At 43.6% G+C, this 20,535-nt stretch overlaps 1 protein-coding gene across 4 annotated transcripts in view; it reads left to right on the forward strand.

The window, feature by feature from the left end:
- The first annotated feature begins 459 nt into the window (after window positions 1–459).
- Window positions 460–20,535, forward strand: part of LOC140202273 (cobalamin binding intrinsic factor-like) — a 44,864-nt gene continuing 24,788 nt past the window's right edge. The window contains exons 1-2 of one of the 4 annotated variants that reach the window (XM_072267157.1): window positions 460–528; window positions 20,428–20,512. In XM_072267157.1, the coding sequence (XP_072123258.1) occupies window positions 475–528; window positions 20,428–20,512 (139 nt within the window). In that variant the 5' untranslated portion in view covers window positions 460–474. Of the gene's footprint in view, window positions 529–9,946; window positions 9,988–10,150; window positions 10,217–20,096; window positions 20,181–20,427; window positions 20,513–20,535 lie in introns of those variants that run through there. The other 3 variants (XM_072267158.1, XM_072267160.1, XM_072267159.1) reach the window with 3 other exon arrangements.

Below are 20,535 nucleotides of genomic sequence, written 5' to 3' on the forward strand. Positions count from 1 at the left end.
CAAGCCCCGAGAAGGCACAACACAATATGTCACAACCACCCATTCGGCAGCAAGGGAGATATGGTAATTGTGCTTGTGAATTTACACGTGTCAGCTAATTGTTTAATCGCGATAGTATTTAACTCCATACTTGTCGTCGTAGTGTTTGTTGAGACTTCGACAGAGCACAGCAACGTATTGCTGTCTGTTTGCATTCAGCCTTTTCCCTGAAAAGTTGGACTTTTGAGTCAACTGACTTCGAAGACCAGTGGTATTCTTATAACGTTCAGATTTTATTTTCAGCCTGCAGCATAGGCTTCGGTTCCCATTTGAAAGTTTTAGTTAATGACACTGTTTGGCCTGGCCTTTGTTGTTTATTTTCCCTTAAACACTGTTCGTATTAAAGTCTGTGAACTATCGACCTGCTTCAATGTGTCTCACTCCGCCCCTGGGCCATATCCGAACCTGGCAACAGCAAGTCTCGAACACACAAAGATGGACCCAGCAGAGAGAGAGCAGCTGACCTTGGCCGTGAGATTCATTGGTCAGGTAGGAAACAAGCTACAGGCAATGGAATCTGTTCTCAGTGAAGCTACAGAGGCAATGAGGCAGATAACCTCGTGCCGACAAGCCTAGCCTCACTTGGAGGAACAGGTATTGTCCCTCGCCACAACTGTTCAACATCTCACCACAGACAATCGGACTCGGGTGTCTGCGATTTCCGCACTCACGGCCGCTGTCCGCGAATTTACTGTGAACAGCCAGCATCAGCTGACAACCATTAGCGTTCTCGCCAGCTCATTTCAGCAACTTCAGGCCACCTCAGTCCCACTCCCAGCATCTCGCAGGTCCTTCTTTTCTGCTGCCCAGACAATCTCAGCTCCCGCTCCCAGCACAGACCAGATCCGACTCCCACGACCGTTCAAGTACCGAGTATTCCGCCACTAGGCAGATATTCTGGTGATTCCGATGGCTACAGGAATTTTATTACCCAATGCGAGCTGACATTCCAAGCCCAGCCTGGTCGTTTTGGTGATGATGCGCGAAAACTGGTGTACATGGTCAATCTCCTTGACGGACCTCCACTCAGCCTATTCAACGCTTTACGGGAGCAAGGATACCCCGCAGCCCAGTTGTTATGACATTTCGTGGCGGAGTTAAGGAGGGTTTTTGATCTTCCGGTACGGGGTCAGGAGGCTGCCTACCGCCTATTGAACCTGTACCAAGGCAGAGGAACGGTGAAATTCCGTACCCTTGCAGTAGAGACGGGATGGAATGAGAGATCTCGCGTCACTGCTTTCCAGCGTGGACTGAACGTAGGGGTCCTGCATGAGATCGCTGTCCGGAACGAGCAGGATAGTCTGGATGATCTGATTAATCCGGCTATTCGAGTTGACGACTGGGTAAATGGTACGCGCGGGGAAAGAATGTTTCAAACTTCCGCCTGATCACCGTCTTTTCTCTCCCTCCCTCACCTCATCACCGTCTTTCCTCGCCCTCTCCCTCTCCCTGGCCTCACCACCCAGCCCATGGAGGAGCCTATGCTGCTGGGGCGCCTGTCTCGGTTCCTGCCTCTACTGTAGTGATCCAGGACACTTCCGGGCGGCATGTTCCAAGCGTCCAGTAAAAGAGAATACCCGTCAGCAGGGAGGGGAGTCCTGACGGGTCGGTTCTCTCTTCAGTCAGCTTCCCCTAATTCTGTAATGCTCACAGCTTCCTTGTCGTGGAGGTCTCAGACTCATGCACTTGAGGTGTTTATCGACTCCGGTGCAGCCGGGAATCTTAAGAACTTCTCTCTAGTTGTCAAGGTCCGGATCGGGTTCCCCTTGAATTTACTTAAAATTGATCCGGACTGTTGACTCCCTGTTTCCCTTTGGTTCCCTGTTTTCCCGTGTCCCTCGGGCTTGGTGATTAGAGGCAATTTACTCTCGGCTGAACCGACAGTTTATTGTCTCCGGCTTTCAGCCGTTCGGCGTGAGAGCGTTAACCAAGTCACAGAAGGTAGTTGCGAGTCAATGTTATCTGGCTGGAGCCAACTAACTTCTTTGCCGGAGCAAGCCTAGTCTCCTCCCGGAGCAAGTGCCAGCAAGCTGCCTTTCCTTGCCATAGCGGGTCAGTCAAAGTTAACCCGCCGGGGTGAGTCAAGAGCTCGCCGCTGCTTGGAGCGTACTTGTGTCCAGTCATAGTTCTGTATCGTTGTGTGGTCTCCGTATCCATGTCGTGCGTCTAAAAGGGGTCCCGGCCCTGTAACCCGGAAGGGTCCTGGCCCTGTGTCAAGAAGAATCCCAACTCCGTCCTGTGTCTAAGGAGGATTCCCAGCTCAGTGTTTTATGGCTTGTGTCTCAGTCTGTCCCGTGAATAAGAAGAGTCCCGGCTCCCGAGGCGCCAAGGAATCGAGTCCCGGCTCCGGAGGCTCGTGTTCTGAGTCCTAGCCCAGACCCTTAGTCCCAGCCTAGTCCAGGGCCTGCGTCCTTGTCCATTACGCTATTCCCACTTCTGCTTTGCTCTCCTTGTAACGAGCAATAAACTCAATTTAGTTAACCCCACAAGACGTGTTTGTGTCTTGCATTTGGGTCCACCCTTGCTCCCCACCTTGTGACACTCGCTCAAAGATGGGGAGTTCCAACTCAGGAATTGAGAGAAAAGACCAATGTCAAGGTGCTGGACAGTCGACATCTGGAGAACTGGCCAGATCCACCTTTCCACCCAACCCCTCCAAACTGGTGCTTGAAGCCAACCATCATGAAGAAATGTCTTCCTATCTGGTTAATTCACCTGAACTGCCACTGGTACTTGGTCTCCCCTGGTTATTCTGACATAACCCATGGATCGAATGGTCTCTGAAGGTACTCCAAGAGTGGGGACCAGCATGCCTGTCTACCTGTCTGGGTCCATCTCAAGCTCCATCCCATGAATCCCCACCTGTGTCAGCTAAGGATGTGGACCTGTCTGGGATTCTGGCTGAATATGCAGATCTCTTTGAGGTTTTCAGTAAAAGAGAGGCCACCAGCCTGCCCCCACACCGGCCATATGACTGTGACATAGAACTCCTTCCTGGCACTAGTCCTCCCCAGGGCCGGCTCTTTTCCCCCTCTCATCCTGAAACGGTGGCCATGGAGGAATACATTAAGGAGACATTGGGAATGTGGTTTATCCATCCATCAACCTTGCCAGCAGGAGCAGGCTTCTTTTTTGTGAACAAGAAAGATGGCAAGCTCTGTCCCTGCACTGATTATCGGCCCCTGAACAACAACACAGTGAAGAACTGCTACCCTCTTCCCTTACTGGTGTCTGCACTTGAACATCTCCAGGGAGCAACCATGTTTTCCAAAATTAATCTGCGCAATGCTTACAACCTGATTTGCATAAGAGAAGGGGATGAGTGGAGAATGGCTTTCAGCACCTCTAATGGCCACTATGAATATCTGGTGATGCCTTTTGGTCTGGCCAACTGTATTCCAGGCCTTAGTTGATTATGTGCTCAGGGACATGTTGAACCTGTTTGTGTGTTTAGATGACGTCCTTATCCATTCCTGCTCTCATCAGGAGCACGTCCAGCTTGTCCAGAGAGTACTCAGATGCCTTCTTGAAAATAACCTGTATGCTAAGCCTGAAAAACGTGAATTCCATAAAAACCATGTGTTGTTTTTGGGCTATATACTTACCCCATCCAGTGCTCAAATGGACCCTAGTAAAGTTCAGGCAGTTGCAGAGTGGCCCAAACCGTCTACAGTCAAACAGGTACAGTGCTTCATGAGGTTTGTGAACTTCTATCGCCACTTCATGGCTCCTATAAACACACTCACCAAGAAGACCTCGGCAGGATTGCATTGGATAGATTATGCCAACCAAGCATTTTCTGAGCTAAAGCGACATTTCACCACTGCCCGCTACTGCAACACCCAGACCCATCTCAGCCATTCACTGTCGAGATGGATGCATCCGATGTAGGCATTGGAGCTGTCCTCTCTCAGCGCTCGTCTGCGGATAGTCAGCTACACCCTTGTGCCTTTCTTTCCCGTCGCTTGACTCCAGCCAAGAGGAACTATGATGTTAGGAACTGGGAGTTTCTGGCTGTCAAGGAGACCCTGGAGGCACTGCCTCTCCACCAGGTTTGCCCATAGATACCACCTCCAGCTCTCCTTGGGGAAACACACCTTTAGATACATAGTGCTCTATGGTAGCTCTGTGCATCTCCACTCTCCTCATTGTCGACTTCCCCTTAAAAAGATTCAACCATTTGGCAACAGTCACCAATTCTGATTTCCTGGCATCCTCTAATGCCTCCAAGGTTGGTGCCTTTAGAAATTCCTCAGTCTCCATTTCTGCTGTTTGCCCTTTCTTTCTTTTGGGAATTTTAACCCAATCAATTTACCCAGTCCCAAATTTGGCGTTCAAAATCCCAGACGAGATCCCCACTTATGTTATGCACCCCGTAACTGGGTTGCCAAACCAGCAGAAATGGATCACTCGTTGGAGTCTGGATTACTAGGAGCTAATAAAGTTTTATTAAAGAAATAAGTAACACAGTACTCTAATCGTAAGGATAAAAATGCAACAGGTTAGCAATGATAATACACACATGTACACAGAACTAGGGTAATAGGAATCAAACCAGGCTCTATCGCAGTCTAGGGGTAAAATGATCAGTCTTAAGTGATGCAGAGTTCAGTTCAGCTTAGTACAGCTCGCTGTAATCGCTGTTGGAGAGAGAGAGAGGTGGGGGATGCAGTTTGTTTCAGGCAGACCTTTGATGTCTTCTATCCTGCTGTGGTCACCAACTGTGACCCCTCCATTCCGGATACGATCGTTTTTCCGTAGTGAACCCGGCACCCAGGCAAGGGCGGACACACACACCAGGTTCCTACCGATCGTACCTTTACACCCTGTGAGCCTATGGTCGGTTCCCGCGAACCAGACCTCCAAACTCTCACCAACTTGTGGGGGTACACCGCTCTTTCCAGGGGCTCATTATCTTGTGGTCTCGTGGTGTGTTGCATGCCTAGTGAACCTGCTCTTTTTATCCCCCTACTGGGGTATCGCCTGTCCATCAAACTTCAAACAGTTCAGGTTCAAAGCAACCAGTCTGTCAATATTCTGAATTGTGTTTCTTTTCTGTTAATCTCTCTCTCCTCTCTCATCAGCATTTTGAATGTTTCTCCATTGTCTCTCTTATCTCTCTCATTAGCATCAATCGCCCGACAACTTGGTTTGGCATCACAATATTAACAATATCTTTCAGGATTTTTATTCTGATCTCTATAGATCTCTGTTTCCAACAGATCCCTCTAAAATGAAAGCTTTTTTATATAAGATTAAATTTCCTCAAATTACTGCTGAAGATCAACAGACCCTTGATGTTCCAATTGTTGAGCATGAAATTCAGAAAGCTATATGGTGAATGCAATCAGGTAAAGCTCCTGGACTCGATGGCTATTCAGTAGGATTTTACAAAAAAATTGAAAAATTACTTTCTCCATATTTTTTGGAAACATTTCATGAATCTTTTGAGAAAGGCAATTTACCTTCTTTTTATGAAGCTTCTGTTTCTTTAGTCCTTAAGAAAGATAAAAATCCTGCTGAATGCTCATCTTATAGACCTATCTCGCTATTCAATGTGGATGCTAAAAATCTTTCCAAGATAATGGTTAACCGTTTGGAAAACATTTTATCTAAAATTATCTCTATGGATCAAACAGGCTTCATTAGAGGCCATTACTCTTTTTCTAATGTTCGGGGATTGATGAATATTATATATTCACCATTATCCAAAATACCTCAATGTGTTATTTCTCTGAATGCAGAAAAGGCATTTGATAGAGTTGAATGGACTTATTTGTTTAATGTATTAGAGAGATTTGGCTTTGGTAATAATTTTAATGAGTGGATTCAAATGATCTATAAGAACCCTCTCGCTACTGTCATTACTAATAATCTTAGGTCTCCCTTCTTTTTACTTTCATGAGGTACTCGACCAGGGTGTCCATTAAGTCCTTTATTATTTAATCTCGCATTGGAGCCTTTGGCTATAACAATTCGTGAAGCTAAAAATATTTGTGGTATTTCTATAAATGGGACCATACATAAGATTTCTCTTTATGCAGATGATCTTTTGGTTTATATCTCGAATCCAGAAGAATCTATTCCTAATCTTCTGGAATTATTGAATAATTTTGGAAAATTTTCAGGATATAAACTTAACTTAAAGTGAATTGTTTCCTTTAAAATGTTCTTGTTTTTATATATAAGGATATTCCATCTAGAATTGTGAATTATTTTAAATATTTGGGTATTATCACTACAAAAAAAATAAAGATCTTTATAAAGCTAATGTAGTTCTTTTATTGGACTCTATGAAACAGTTATTTTCTAGATGGAATCCTCTTACACTTCCTTTAATAGGTTGTATTCATGCTGTGAAAATGATGATTTTACCTAGATTTTTATATATTTTTCAAAGTAAACCTATTTTTCTAACCAAAGAATTTTTTGATCAAATTGATTCTACTATTTTGTCCTTTATTTGGAATAATAAAAAAACCAAGAATTAATAAGTCTCATTTACAGAAATCTAAAAAAGAGGGTGGACTCATGCTACCTAATTTGAGATTGTATTATTGGGCTGCTAATATTTGACAATTACGTTTTTGGTTATATTGGCTTGATAAGAACCAAAAACCAGCTTGGATTGATTTAGAATTTAAAGCTATTAATCAATTTTATTTAACTTCATTACTAGGAGCTCCATTACCTTTACAACTTGCTAAAATCCCTAACTTAAATTTCTAACAATTTAAATTGTCTAGTCCTGTATTTCGAAATTTGCTATTTAAACCTTCAATTACCGATCCCATTTTTCTTTAATGGGGAAATAAGGGGATTTGTTCTTTCGCAGATTTATTTACTGATGGTCGATTGATGTCTTTTGAGGAGTTAGTTAGTAAATATTCTCTCTCTCTCACACACTACTTGCAATATTTACAGGTCAGACATTATTTACAAAAATATGTTTCTACGTTTCCATATATGCAAGTATCTGTTTTGTTGGACACTATTTTGAATATGAATCCCTTAGTGAGAGGTTCCATTGGTAGAAATTGTAACTTATTTTTACTACAAAAAGATAACTTCTCACTAAAGATTAAACAAGATTGGGAGAGAGAATTTAATATGACTTTTGTTAATGAAGACTGGTCGCGAGTTTTGAAAATTATATATATATATATATATATATATATATTTTGCTGAATTTCTGTATTTTATAGCTGTAGAATATTATATTAATAAAAAGATTTTAAAATGAAATTAAATGTTTTGCTTTTGGCCTTTTCCCTGAGAAATTGGATTTTTGAGTCAACTGACTCTGAAGACTAGCAGTATTTGTTTAATAATTAGATGTTCTTTTCAGCCGCAGCGTAGGCTTCGGTTCCCGTTTGAGAGTTTTGGTTAACGGCCCTGTTTGGCCTTGCGCTTATTGTTTATTTTCCCTTTAACACTGTTGGCAATAAAGTTTCTGAACTGTCGAACTGCATAACTCTCTCACTCTGCACCTGGGCCATATCCAAACCGAGTAACTCAATGCTCGGAGAAGGTGTCGAGGCAGACACTCTCACCGTTGAAAAGCATTGGGATGAGTAGGAAGGCATAGCAGCCCCAGGGCAGGTACACTAGTAAATGGGACTGGTGTGGATGGTACCCGATATCAGCATGGACATGTGGGGTGTGTTATACACCCATCCTAATGAATAATTTGGCCTTTGGAGGCCTCCCAGGCTCTAAGGGAATATGGCCAGCAGGAGGAAAATGCCAGTAAGTACACACAGAAGCCTCTACACAGCTCCTCATTGCTAAATCCAGCATAGTATCCTATCACTAGCCCCCACACTACACTAACTACTCCCCCCTCCCATCTTTCACCCAGGATCCCACACTCGCCCCTTACGACACTCTTTTGACCCAAATCCTTACTCCAACTCCTGAGCAGAGAACGCACCCCAACTACAAGAGGTGATTGATAAGTTCGTGACCTAAGGTAGAAGGAGATGAGTTATACAACTCTCATTATGTGCACATGCAGTTCAACTCCTTCAGTGATTATCCAGAAAGTTTGAAGTTAATAACTCATCTCCTTCTACCTTAGGCCACAAACTTATCAATCACCCGTGATGAGTTATTAACCTCAAACTTTTTGAAGTGATACCGCAAACACTGGAGGGCAGCAGCAATGAGAGGGGCAAGCCCCTGACCCAGCATAGACAGTGTGTTGCACGGCCTTCGGCTTCTCCTCTTCTGGACTGCTACAGCAGGCAAGCCCATGGACTGAGGCCTAGTCCTTACTACAACTGAGGCCACACAGCACTCCTGCCATCTGTCTCCCCAATAAGCAGGGAAAGAGACAAGTAGCATTTTACATTTCTAATGCCCAACAGGCTCTTTCGATGACAAGAGAAACATCCCAGACACTCGCTCGCGGTTAGGCTGCGCCTGCGCACCGCCTTTGCACACTGGCTCTGATGCCTTCCTATAGCGGGCACTGACAAGGTCTGCTTGTCCTGCGACGGTAAAAAGATGTTTAAACCATAACCATAAAGTCACAGAGATGTACAGCACTTACAGGGCTTCGGCCACTGAGACCATGCTGACCAACAACACCCAATTTTGCTCTAATCCTCACTAATTACTCCCCGTGATCGATTTAAGCGTTGAAGATTGAAACATCGAGGTGAATGCAGAAGGCGAGTGACTGTGCAGCACCAACTACCTGCCTCTTGCTCATTGCAGTGACGATCTCTCCCTCGATACTGCCAGATAAGGTGTCTGTGTGTGACAGCCTGTCGCTCGCTGCTGCTGGGTTTGACTGGTCTCTCCCTCCCTCGATGCTGTCGGAGGATGTTATCAAAGTTCTGCGTTTAGAGGATTGGACTGTGGACACTTACAGTTTGTTATATATATTCTGAATCTTCATCTGTTCTTTTTTGTTGCTATTTGGTGTGACTTGTTAGGTTTTTTGGCACGAATGGAGTGTGTTTAGGGGTTTGATGTTCTTACTGTTTGCAAGGTTTGATTTTCTGCATGGGGTGGGGGGTGTTTGAAGTTCTTGCCGTTTGCATGATTTATTTTTCTGCGTGGTGGGAGGGGGTTTTGAGGTTTTTCTTTAAATGACTGCTGTAGATTTCTTTGTTTTGAGGCTCTCTGGAGAAGACGAATCTCTGAGTTTTATACTGCAAACATACTTTGACAAAAAATGAACCTTTAGAAGTCTGTTCCTGACCTGGACTGAACTGGGGACTGCTTGCATGTGAAGTGAATCTAATGACCACAATACAACCAAAACAGTGATGTCGACAAAGAAAATCCTGATGACGGGATTTGATCAGAAATGCCAACTGTTTATTCCCCTCCATAGATGCAGACTTCATGCAATATTTTGTGCGTGTTGTTCAGGATTTCCGGCACCTGCAAAATTTTTCATGTAACGAGTGTGGCCTGTGGACTGGGAGTGAGCCCATCTTCTGCTCCCCACTCTGGTGTTCAACACCGGCACATCCACAGCACTCCCTGAGAAGCTTTCATTTTAAGCTCTGGCTACACATATACACATATTGCCCCCTTGGTGCCTAATGGGACCCACCCTTTCCCTGCAGTGCTGAAGAATCTAACCTATCAGTCCTATCAGTCATCTAAACCACCCAAGCTGAAGGGAGGAAGAACTGCGTCTACCTAAAGTACAGTCAGACCCAATCTGTGTGGCCGTTGGGTCCCGATGCATTTCAAGGGTGACGTGACCGGCATCTGCAGAGTCTCTTGTGTTTATGATCTATAGCTTGGCCAAAATAGCAAGGATCTTAGATTAGTCAAAGGAGGTCAGCCAAACACAACCTCCTGTTGCTATGGTAAAAAGTATTATCTCAGCACGTTGCTAATAACTTCGGACAAACACGCTGTTCTTAATCATTCAGCATCGGAACTCGATATTATTTGATGTCTGACCTGGCTGTGATCCAATTGGTAATTCTATTGAGTTATGCCAAGTGCATAAACCTATTTTCAGCATTCAAATGTAAACACATAGCAGATCTGTGTAATGATCTGAAATGGAAATACCATTGGCATTGAACACTTGAATACACCTTTTTTTTAAAAAACGCGAGGCCATCTTCTGTCATCTCACTGCTCAGGTATAAATATGTACAGAACTAGTGGCAGCAAGGAAGGACCACGGGGAGTCTCTGTCTGAGTGAGTAAATTCTGACTGAAGGACGCCATGAAATGTTCAAACCATCGACCGGGTGAAAACTTCTGCGATCATTTTATTGTTAGATGATTCTGACGATGATAATTGTGAAAAATCTGTCATTTTCTACAGCACAAGAAGGCTGGAGTTGAACTAGAGTTGCAGGGGGACGGGAACCAGAGTGCTTGGGCACGTAGTGGAGTGGTTTTAGGGAAAGATGATGCTAAGCCTACATAGAAAGACAGGAATTGAAAGGTTGAGCAGCTGAGAATAATGTTCTGAATGTCTCTATTTCAATACCAGTAGTATTATAGTTAAGGTGAATGAGAGAGCAGGGATCAGCCAGTGGAATTACGACATTATAGCCATTACTGAGACTTGTTTGCAGGAGGGGCAGGACTGGCAGCTCAATGTGCTGGGGTTCCATGTTTTAGACATGATGGAGCAGGATGAGTTAAAGAGGGAGGGGTGGCTTTGCAGTCAGGGAAAATGTCACAGCTGCACCCAGATGGGACAGATTGGAGCGGCGGGGTGGAGCTCATCTGTTGAGGCTTTACTGAGGAATAAGAAAAGATGACCAGTTGATGAGATTATATTATAGACCACCCAATAGTCAGCGGGACTTAGAGGAGCAAACTTGTAGAGAGATTGTAAACTGTTACAATAAAAGTGAGGGTGTGATCGCAGATTATCTTAACTTTCCATATATTGATTGGGACTCTTATACTAGAAAAGGGCAGGATGGGACTGAGTATGTCAAACGTATTCAGGAAGGTTTCCTTTATCATTATATAGAGGTCCCAACTAGAGAGTGTGTGATGCTGGATCTCCTGTTAGGGAATGAGATGGGGCAGGTGACAGAAGTTTGTGTAGGGAAACACCTAGGATATTTATGGTCCTCAGGTTAAGATTCTGAATTGGAGCAAGGCCAATTTTGATGGCATCAGAAAGGATCTGGTAAATGTGGATTGGGCCAGGTTGTTTTCTGGCAAAGACCTTTTAAAATGTTAGTGGGAGACCTTCAAAAGTGAAATTTGAAGAGAACGGAGTTTGCACGTTCCTGTCTGAATAAAAGGCAAGGGTGACAGGTTTAAGCTAACTTGGCTTTTGAGATATATTGAGGCCATGTTTCAGAAGATGATGAGGTGCATAGCGGGTACAGGCAGCAAGGAACAAACGAGATACTCGAGGAGTATAAAAAATGCAAAAGAGAACAATTAAATGGGAAATCCGGAGGGCTGAAAGAAGGCCCAAGGTTTCTCTAGCAGACAAGGTGGAGGAGAATCCCAAGGGCTTCTACAGGTATTTTAAGAGCAATGGGATAGCAAGGGACAAAGTTGGGCCTCTTGAAGATTGGCGTTGTTACCTATGCATGGAGTTGAATCTGATAGGGGAGATTTAAGTCTTTTTTGCATCTGTATTTACTCAGGGGTTGGACACAGCGTTTATAGAAGTGAAGCAAACCAGCAGAGAGGTCATGGACAATATACAGATTACAGAGGAGGAGGTGCTTGATGTCTCGAGGCAAATTAAGGTGGATAAATCCCCAGGGCTTGACAAGGTGTTCCCTCAGACCTTTTGTGGCGCTAATAAAGAAATTGCAGGAGCCCTAGCAGAGGTATTTAAAATGTCTTTATCCATGGGTGATATGCTGGAGGATTGGAGGATAACTAATGTTGTTCCATTCTTTAAGAAAGCCTCAAAGAAGAAGATGGGAAATTATAAGCCAGTAAACCTGAAATCAGTAGTGGATAAATTATTGAAAGCTTTTTTAATGGATATATATAAATCCTGCATGGGATGTTGTTCAAGATGGTTCAGTTGCTTGGAATCCAGGATGAAGTAGTAAATTGGATTCAACTTTGGTTTCACGGTAGAAGTCAGAGAGTGGTTGTAGATAGTTGCCTCTCTAACTGGAAACCTGTGGCTCGTGGTGCCGCAGGGTTGGCACTGGGTCGAATGTCGTTTGTCATCCGTATCAACCGAAGCAAAATTAAATCCTCAGAGTGTTGTTGTTCTTCACTGTAATTGCTTACATGACTTTTACTACCTTTTTCTTTCTCTTGCAAATCGAGCATTGGGTCTTTTATTTTGATTTTTATTCCTCTTTTCTTTAATTGGGTTCTTTTGGGTTTCTTGCTTTGTGGCTACCTGTCAGCAAACAAATCTCAAGGTTGTGTAATTTATATTCTTTGATAATAAATTAATCTTGAGTGTTATCTGTACAGTACATTGTTTAATTAAGCACTTTTGTTCCTTTAAATAATTCATTATGGGTTATATGCAAAAACCCGTGAATTGCCTATGTCATCACGCTACCACACAATACTTACAAGATTACTCAAATATTATTGAAATATTACAACAGTAAGAGTGTGGTGCAGGCATTTACAGCGACAAGCCTCTCTCAGCAAGAACAGTGTCTAGGATTTTAGATTCTGATTACAACAAACTCAGTATGTCTGAATGCAGGACTTCTGATACCCCGACAGAATACTCTGGAAAATGCATGGTTATGCACTTTGGTAGAAGAAATAAGTGTGCAGACTATTTTCTAAATTGGGAGAAAATCCAAAAATCTGAGATGCAAAGAGACTTGGGAGTCCTTGTGCAGAACACCCTAAAGGTAAACTTGCAGGTTGAGTCGGTGGTGAGGAAGGCAAATGCAAAGTTAGCATTGATTTCAAGAGGTCTAGAAAGGATGTGATGATGAGGCTTTATAAGGCACTGCTGAGGCCTCACCTTGAGTATTGTGAACAGTTTTGGGCTCCTCATGGAAGATGTGCTGGCATTGGAGAGAGTGCAGAGGAAATTTTGAAGGATGATTCCGGGAATGAAAAGGTTATCATATGAGGAACATTTGATGGCTCTGGATCTGTACTCACTGGACTTTAGAAGGATGAGAGGAATCTCATTGAAACCTCTTGAATGTTGAAAGAGTAGATGTGGAAAGCAACACTCACAACACGCTGGAGGAATTCAGCAAGTCGGGCAGCATCCGTGGAAATGATCAGTCAATGTTTCGGGCCAGAACCCTTCATCAGGACTGTAGAGGGAAGGGACAGATGCCCTATAAAGAAGGTGGGGGGAGGGTGGGAAGGAGAAGGCTGGTCGGTGCCAGGTGAAAAACCAGTAAGGGGAAAGATCAAGGGGCGGGGGAGGGGAAGCAGGGAGGGGATAGGCAGGAAAGGTGAAGAAGGAATTGATTTCTGGGATGGCAGGACCTTGATATGATGAAAGACTGGATCGACTAAGCTTATACTCGCTGGAATTTAGAAGATTGAGGGGGGATCTGATTGAAACATATAAAATTCTAAAGGGATTGGACAGGCTAGATGCAGGAAAACTGTTCCCAATGTTGGGGAAGTCCAGAATGAGGGGTCACAGTTTAAGGATGAAGGGGAAGCCTTTTAGGGCCGAGATGACGAAAAACTTCTTCACACAGAGAGTGGTGAATTTGTGGAATTCTCTGCCGCAGGAAACAGTTGAGGCCAGTTCATTGGCTATATTTAAGAGGGAGTTAGATATGGCCCTTGTGGCTAAAGGGATCAGGGGGTATGGAGAGAAGGCAGGTACAGAGTTCTGAGTTGGATGATCAGCCATGATCATACTGAATGGCGGTGCAGGCTCGAAGGGCCGAATGGCCTACTCCTGCACCTATTTTCTATGTTTCTATAAGGAATAGGAAAAACACAATGGGTAGTAGAAGAGGGCAGAACCATGAGGGAGGTGATAGGCAGCTGGAGGAGGGGCAGAGTGAAACTGGGATAGGGGAAGGGAGAGGGAGGGAGTTACCGGAAGTTGGAGAATTCTATGTTCATACCAAGGGGCTGGAGACTACCCAGACGGTATAAGAGGTTTTGCCTCTCCAACCTGAGTTTGGCCTTATCATGTCAGTAGAGGAGGCCATGTGTGGACATATCTGAATGGGAATGTGAAGCAGAGTTGCAGTGGGTGGCAACCGGGAGATCCTGTCTGTTGTGGCGGACGGAGCGGAGGTGCTCAACGAAGCGGTCCCCCAATCTGCATCGGGTTTCACCGATGTAGAGGAGGCCGCACCGGGAGCACCGGATTCAATAGATGACCCCAACAGACTTAAGTGAAGTGTTGCCTCACTTGGAAGGACTGCTTGGGGCCTGAATAGTAGCAAGAGAGGAGGTGTAGGGACAAGTGTAGCACTTACGCTTACGGGCATAAGTACCAGGTGGGAGATCCATGGGGAGGGATGTGTGGACCAGGGAGTCGCGGAGGGAAAGCGGAGAGGGGTAGAGAAGGAAAGGTGTGCTTAGTGGTGGGATCCTGTTGAAGATGGCGGAAGTTGCGGAGGATAATGTGCTGGATCGGGAGGCTGGTGGGGTGGTAGGTGAGGACAAGGGGAAATCTGTCCCTGTTGTGGTGACGGGAGGACGGGGTGAGGGCCGAAGTGCGGGAAATGGAGGAGATGCGGGTGAGGCATCATTGCTAACAGTAGAAGGGAAACCACGATCCTTAAAGAAAGAGGACATTTGAGATGTCCTGGAATGGAAAGCCTCATCCTGGGAGCAGATGCGGTGGAGACGGAGGAAATGGGAATAGGGAATGACATTTTTGCATGTGGCAGGTCCCTATTACCTCATTAGATGCTGAGAAAGCCTTTGACAGAGTTGAATGGCCTTATTTATTTAATGTTCTTGAGAAATTTAATTTTAATTTGACATTTATATCTTGGATTAAATTGTTATATTACTCCCCGGTAGCCTCGGTTTGTACAAATAATAATAGATCTCCTTTTTTTCGTCTTTTTCGCGGTACTAGGCAAGGTTGCCCTCTTAGACCTTTACTATTTAATATTGCTCTTGAACCTTTAGCAATTGCTGTCCGTGACTCGCCAAATATTGTTGGTATTACCCGTGGAAATGAAATACATAAACTATCATTATATGCAGATGATTTGTTGTTATATATCTCTACCCCGGAGAAGTCAATTCCTGCCATCTTAGATCTGTTTTCTCAATTTAGTAACTTTTCTGGTTACAAATTGGATCTTAGTAAGAGTGAATTATTCTCTTTAAATAAGCATGTACCTATTTATGGACGTTTACCATTTAAATTGGTTACTGATTCATTTATATACTTAGGGATAACAATTACCAAAAAATATAAAGATTTATTTAAAGCTAATTTTTTACCTTTAATTGATCAGATTAAACTTTTATTTACCAAATGGTCCCCAATCTCTTTGTCTTTGATTGGTTGGATTAATGCTATTAAGATGATCATTTTGCCTAAATTTTCGTATATATTCCAATCGGTTCCAATTTTTATCCCAAAATCTTTTTTTGATAACGTAGATTCAAAAATTTCCTCATATATTTGGCAGAATAAAAATCCTAGGTTAGGTAAAAGATATCTACAGTAATCCAAAAAGGAGGGGGGGGGGCTTGCCCTCCCAAATTTTAGATTCTATTATTGGGCAATTAATATTCGATATTTAAAATTTTGGCTACAAGATTTGGACGCATCCTTAAACCCTCATTGGGTAAATCTTGAATCTAATTCATTACAAGGGTTTTCCTTGGGTTCGGTTTTAGGAACTTTACTTCCTTTTACTTCTTTTAAATCATATAAACAAATGAATAACCCAATAGTTAAACATACTTTACGTATATGGTTTCAATTCCGAAGATTTTTTGGGTTTAATCAATTCATTCTAGCAGGTCCCATTATATCAAATTTTCTTTTTCAACCTTCCACGATGGATCAAGCTTACTTTGATTGGAAAACCAAAGGTATAATATCTTTTTGCGATTTATTCTTGGATAACTGTTTTATGTCTTTTGATCAACTCTCTAATAAATATAACTTACCCAGATCTCACTTTTTTAGATATCTACAGATTAGAAACTTTTTAATTACTGTCTCTCCTAATTTTCCACACCCATATCCAATGGACACTTTGGAAAAAATCTTAGACTTAAATCTTTCTCAGAAAGGTGTAATAGCAATTACATATAATATAATTATGAATCTCTGTCCTGATGCCTCTAATAAAATTAAAGCTGACTGGGAAAGAGAACTTGAGATTAATATACCGACTGAAAAATGGGAAAAAATTCTTCAGTTGGTGAATTCATCCTCTGTATGTGCTAAGCATAGGTTGATACAGTTTAAAGTAGTCCACAGGGCTCATATGTCCAAAGATAAACTATCTCGTTATTACTCTTATATTAATCCAATATGTGACAGATGCCATTCTGAGATTGCTTCTTTAACTCACATGTTTTGGTCATGTCCCTTGTTGGAGAAATATTGGAAAGATATTTTTGAAATTATTTCAACGGTCCTAAATATAGACTGACAACTTCATCCAATTACTGCTATCTTTGGACTACCAATGATAGACTTAAATAATTTAACCTCTTTATCATGAAGGATGATTGCATTTCTTACTTTAATAGCTAGAAGGTCCATTTTGTTGAATTGGAAAGAGATCAACCCTCCTACAGTATTTCATTGGTTTTCACAAACTATGGTGTGTTTGAATCTGGAGAAAATTAGAAGTGCTGTTTATGACCCTTCTATTAAGTTTGAAAAAATTTGGAGGCCATTTATTCAGCATTTTCATTTGATGTAATTTGATCATTTTCAAACTTGTTTTATTTCTCTGTACTGTTGTTGGAGGGGAATGGAGGCGTCGACACTGAGGTTTTCTTCTTTTCCATTTTTAAGTTGTTAGTTTTGCCCAAGTCTTTTAGTTTAGTTTAGTTGTTTTTTCTTTTGGGATGGGTTTTTTTTTCTTGTTTTTTTTTCTCTCTTTTTCTTTTTTTTTCCTTTTATTTGCTTTATATTATCCGTGATCAGTTCTACATGTATGGGAGTTTTGGTAATTTCCACTATTCAGTTTTGCAATTACTCTTTTTTAAATGTAACAATGCATCTCCTATTATCTGTATTATTGCTATGTTTTGTTTCTATATTCTGAAATTAATAAAAAGATTGAAAAAGAAAGGAAAGGATGTTTCCCATGATGGGGTGTCTAGGACAAGAGGGCACAGCCTCAGGATAGAGGGGCATCCATGTGAGGTAATTTCTTTAGCCAGAGGGTGGTGAATTTGTGGAATTTGTCACCACAGGCAGTTGTAGGGGCCAAGTCACTGGGTGTAATTAAGGCAGAGCTTGATAGGTTCTTGATTGGACATGGCATCAAAGGTTACATGGAGTGGGGCTGAGGAGGGGACAAAAGGATCAGCCATGAATGAATGGCGGAACTGACTCGACAGGCCAAATGGCCTAATTCTGCTCGTATGTCTACACTGACGATAGACATAGGAGTGCATGAGAACTGCATGACAAAGTAATGACTATAGTAACTCTGCCCCCTTCATATGCATTTTCTATGTCCTGTTGTATTTGTACGACACATCGCGGCTACTGTTTGGAGGCCTTGTAGAATTCCCATCAGGATATTCCCACACTTGCAGTTTCTTAACTCTACATTCTGCATCTTCTGATCCAATCACTCTTCTATAGGATTTGATTTTATTTTTTTTACCAACAAAGCCAACCTACCCCCTCTACACACCCACCTCTCTTTCGACAGGGTATGCATCACTGCCTGGATGTGCAACAGGCTGACTGCGCAAGTACAGCAGGTGCCTGCCAAATGCTTCTTGCTGGCTTGGGGGAGCAGGGCTGTTTGCTCCCTGCCTGGCAATGTAAACGGGAACTCAGCAGGTTGTGAAATTTTTCCACTTTTCCTTTACTACATCGACCACTGCATTGGCGCTGCTTCCTGCACGCATGTTGATCTCGTTGACTTCATTAACTTTGCCTCCAACTTTCGCCCTGCCCTCAAGTTTACCTGGTCCATTTCCGACACCTCCCTCCCCTTTCTTGATCTTTCTGTCTCTATCTCTAGAGACAGCTTATTTACTGATGTCTACTATAAGCCTACAGACTCTCACAGCTACCTGGACTATTCCTCTTCTCACCCTGTCTCTTGCAAAAATGCCATCCCCTTCTCGCAATTCCTCCGTCTCCGCTGCATCTGCTCTCAGGATGAGGCTTTTCATTCCAGGACGAAGGAGATATCCTCCTTTTTTGGAGAAAGGGGCTTCCCTTCCTCCACCATCAACTCTGCTCTCAAACTCATCTCTCCCATTTCACGCACATCTGCTCTCACCCCATCCTCCCACCATCCCACTAGGAATAGGGTTCCCCTGGTCCTCACCTACCACCCCACCAGCCTCCGGGTCCAACATATAATTCTCCGTAACTTCCACTACCTCCAACGGGATCCCACCATTAAGCACATCTTTCCCTCCCCCCCCACCTTCTGCTTTCCACAGGGATCGCTCCCTACGCGACTCCCTTGTCCATTCATCCCCCCATCCCTCCCCACTGATCTCCCTCCTGACACTTATCCTTGTAAGCAGAACAAGTGCTACACCTGCCCTTACGCTTCCTCCCTTACCACCATTCAGGACCCCAGACAGAGCTTCCAGGTGAGGTGACACTTTACTTCTGAGTCGGCTGGGGTGATATACTGCGTCCGGTGCTCCCGATGTGGCCTTTTATATATTGGCGAGACCCGACGCAGACTGGGAGACCGCTTTGCTGAACACCTACGCTCTGTCCGCTAGAGAAAGCAGGATCTCCCAGTGGCCACACATTTTAATTCCACATCCCATTCCCATTCTGATATGTCTAACCACGGCCTCCTCTACTGTAAAGATGAAGCCACACTCAGGTTGGAGGAACAACACCTTATATTCCGTCTGGGTAGCCTCCAACCTGATGGCATGAACATTGACTTCTCTAACTTCTGTTAATGCCCCACCTCCCCCTCGTACCCCACCCTTATTTATTTATCTTTGATTATTTTTTTCTTTTCCATTTTTTCCTCTTTTTTTTCTCCCTCTGTCTCTCTCACTGTACTCCTTGCCCATCCTCTGGGCTTTCCCCCCTCCCCCTTTCTTTCTCCCTAGTCCTCCCGTCCCATGATCTTCTCCCTTCTCCAGCCTCGTATCCCTTTTGCCAATCAACTTTCCAGCTCTTGGCTCCATCCCTCCCCCTCCTGTCTTCTCCTATCATTTCGGATCTCCCCCTCCCCCTCCCACTTTCAAATCTCTTACTAGCTCTTCTTTCAGTTACTCCTGACAAAGAGTCCCGGCCCGAAATGTCGACTGTATGTCTTCCTAGAGATGCTGCCTGGCCTGCTGTGTTCACCAGCAACTTTTGTGTGTGTTGCTTGAATTTCCAGCATCTGCAGAATTCCTCGTGTTTGAGGTTGGGGAATAAACAGTCAACTTCTCAGGCTGAGGCGCTTCATCAGGACTCATTTATTCCTCTCCATAGACGCTGCCTGAGCTGCTGAACCACTCTGGCATTTTGTGCGTGTGGCTCCAAATGACTCAAAGTTACAGGGACTGCCAGAGGAGAGGGTTAGACTACAGACCATGCAGCAGCCCAGTGTCTAACGTAGGTGACAATGTCGGGAGTCTCAGTACAGCAGAATAACAGGTCCTTGGGTCCAATTAATCCCTGCTGACCAAGTGCAGAACAGAGTGGGTGAGCCTGAGCTCACACCACTGATGAGCTGGACGAATTGGAGAGATTAGATAGATACACGTGATGAAGTTTTAAGGCTGTTAGGGAAGTAGGGAATGATTTTTAGAACTTTGCACTTTGTCTTGTGTAATACCCGTCACTGCCTGATTGATTTGTGTAATAACCCACCCCAAGTGACTGCCTGATTGACAAAGATAGCTGACTTCTGCATACCTGTCAAACCACAAAGACGACTGCTTCCTTCAGTTTGCACATGCTCTGTAATGATAACAACTCTTTGTATGCTATAAAGGCCAATGCTGTACTAAGTTACAGGTTCCACGAGTCCCCAGAGGGAGGGGAACTCTGTCTCTCTGGTGTACGGCTCCGAACTTCTCGCCGGCTGAGTTCGAGCAAATAAACTGGTGAAAAGGATAAAGTAAAGAACTATTTGTGGAATGGTTATTGGTGCGGCGAATTTAAGTTTACACATGGATAGAAAGGATATGGAGAATTATGGTCCTGGTGCAGGACAATAGGAGTAGGCAGTTTAAATGGTTTCAGCATGGACCAGATGGGCTGAAGGGCCTGTTTCTGTGCTGTACTTCTCTATGACTCTATAAATGAATGTTAGTTCAGGATGCTTGGAGATTCACTCTGCTGTGTTCTTTTTCACCTGTATTTAGATTTTGGATGAAGAAGCAATGTCCATTTTCAGAGTTATCACCTTCGTATTTCTAAGTGCCTTTGGACGTTTCACTGAGCAATGCTGTAAGTAATCACCGCTGATTTAT

The sequence above is a fragment of the Mobula birostris genome, chromosome 8 (assembly GCF_030028105.1).
Source record: "Mobula birostris isolate sMobBir1 chromosome 8, sMobBir1.hap1, whole genome shotgun sequence".
NCBI classification, from domain to species: Eukaryota; Metazoa; Chordata; class Chondrichthyes; order Myliobatiformes; family Myliobatidae; genus Mobula; species Mobula birostris.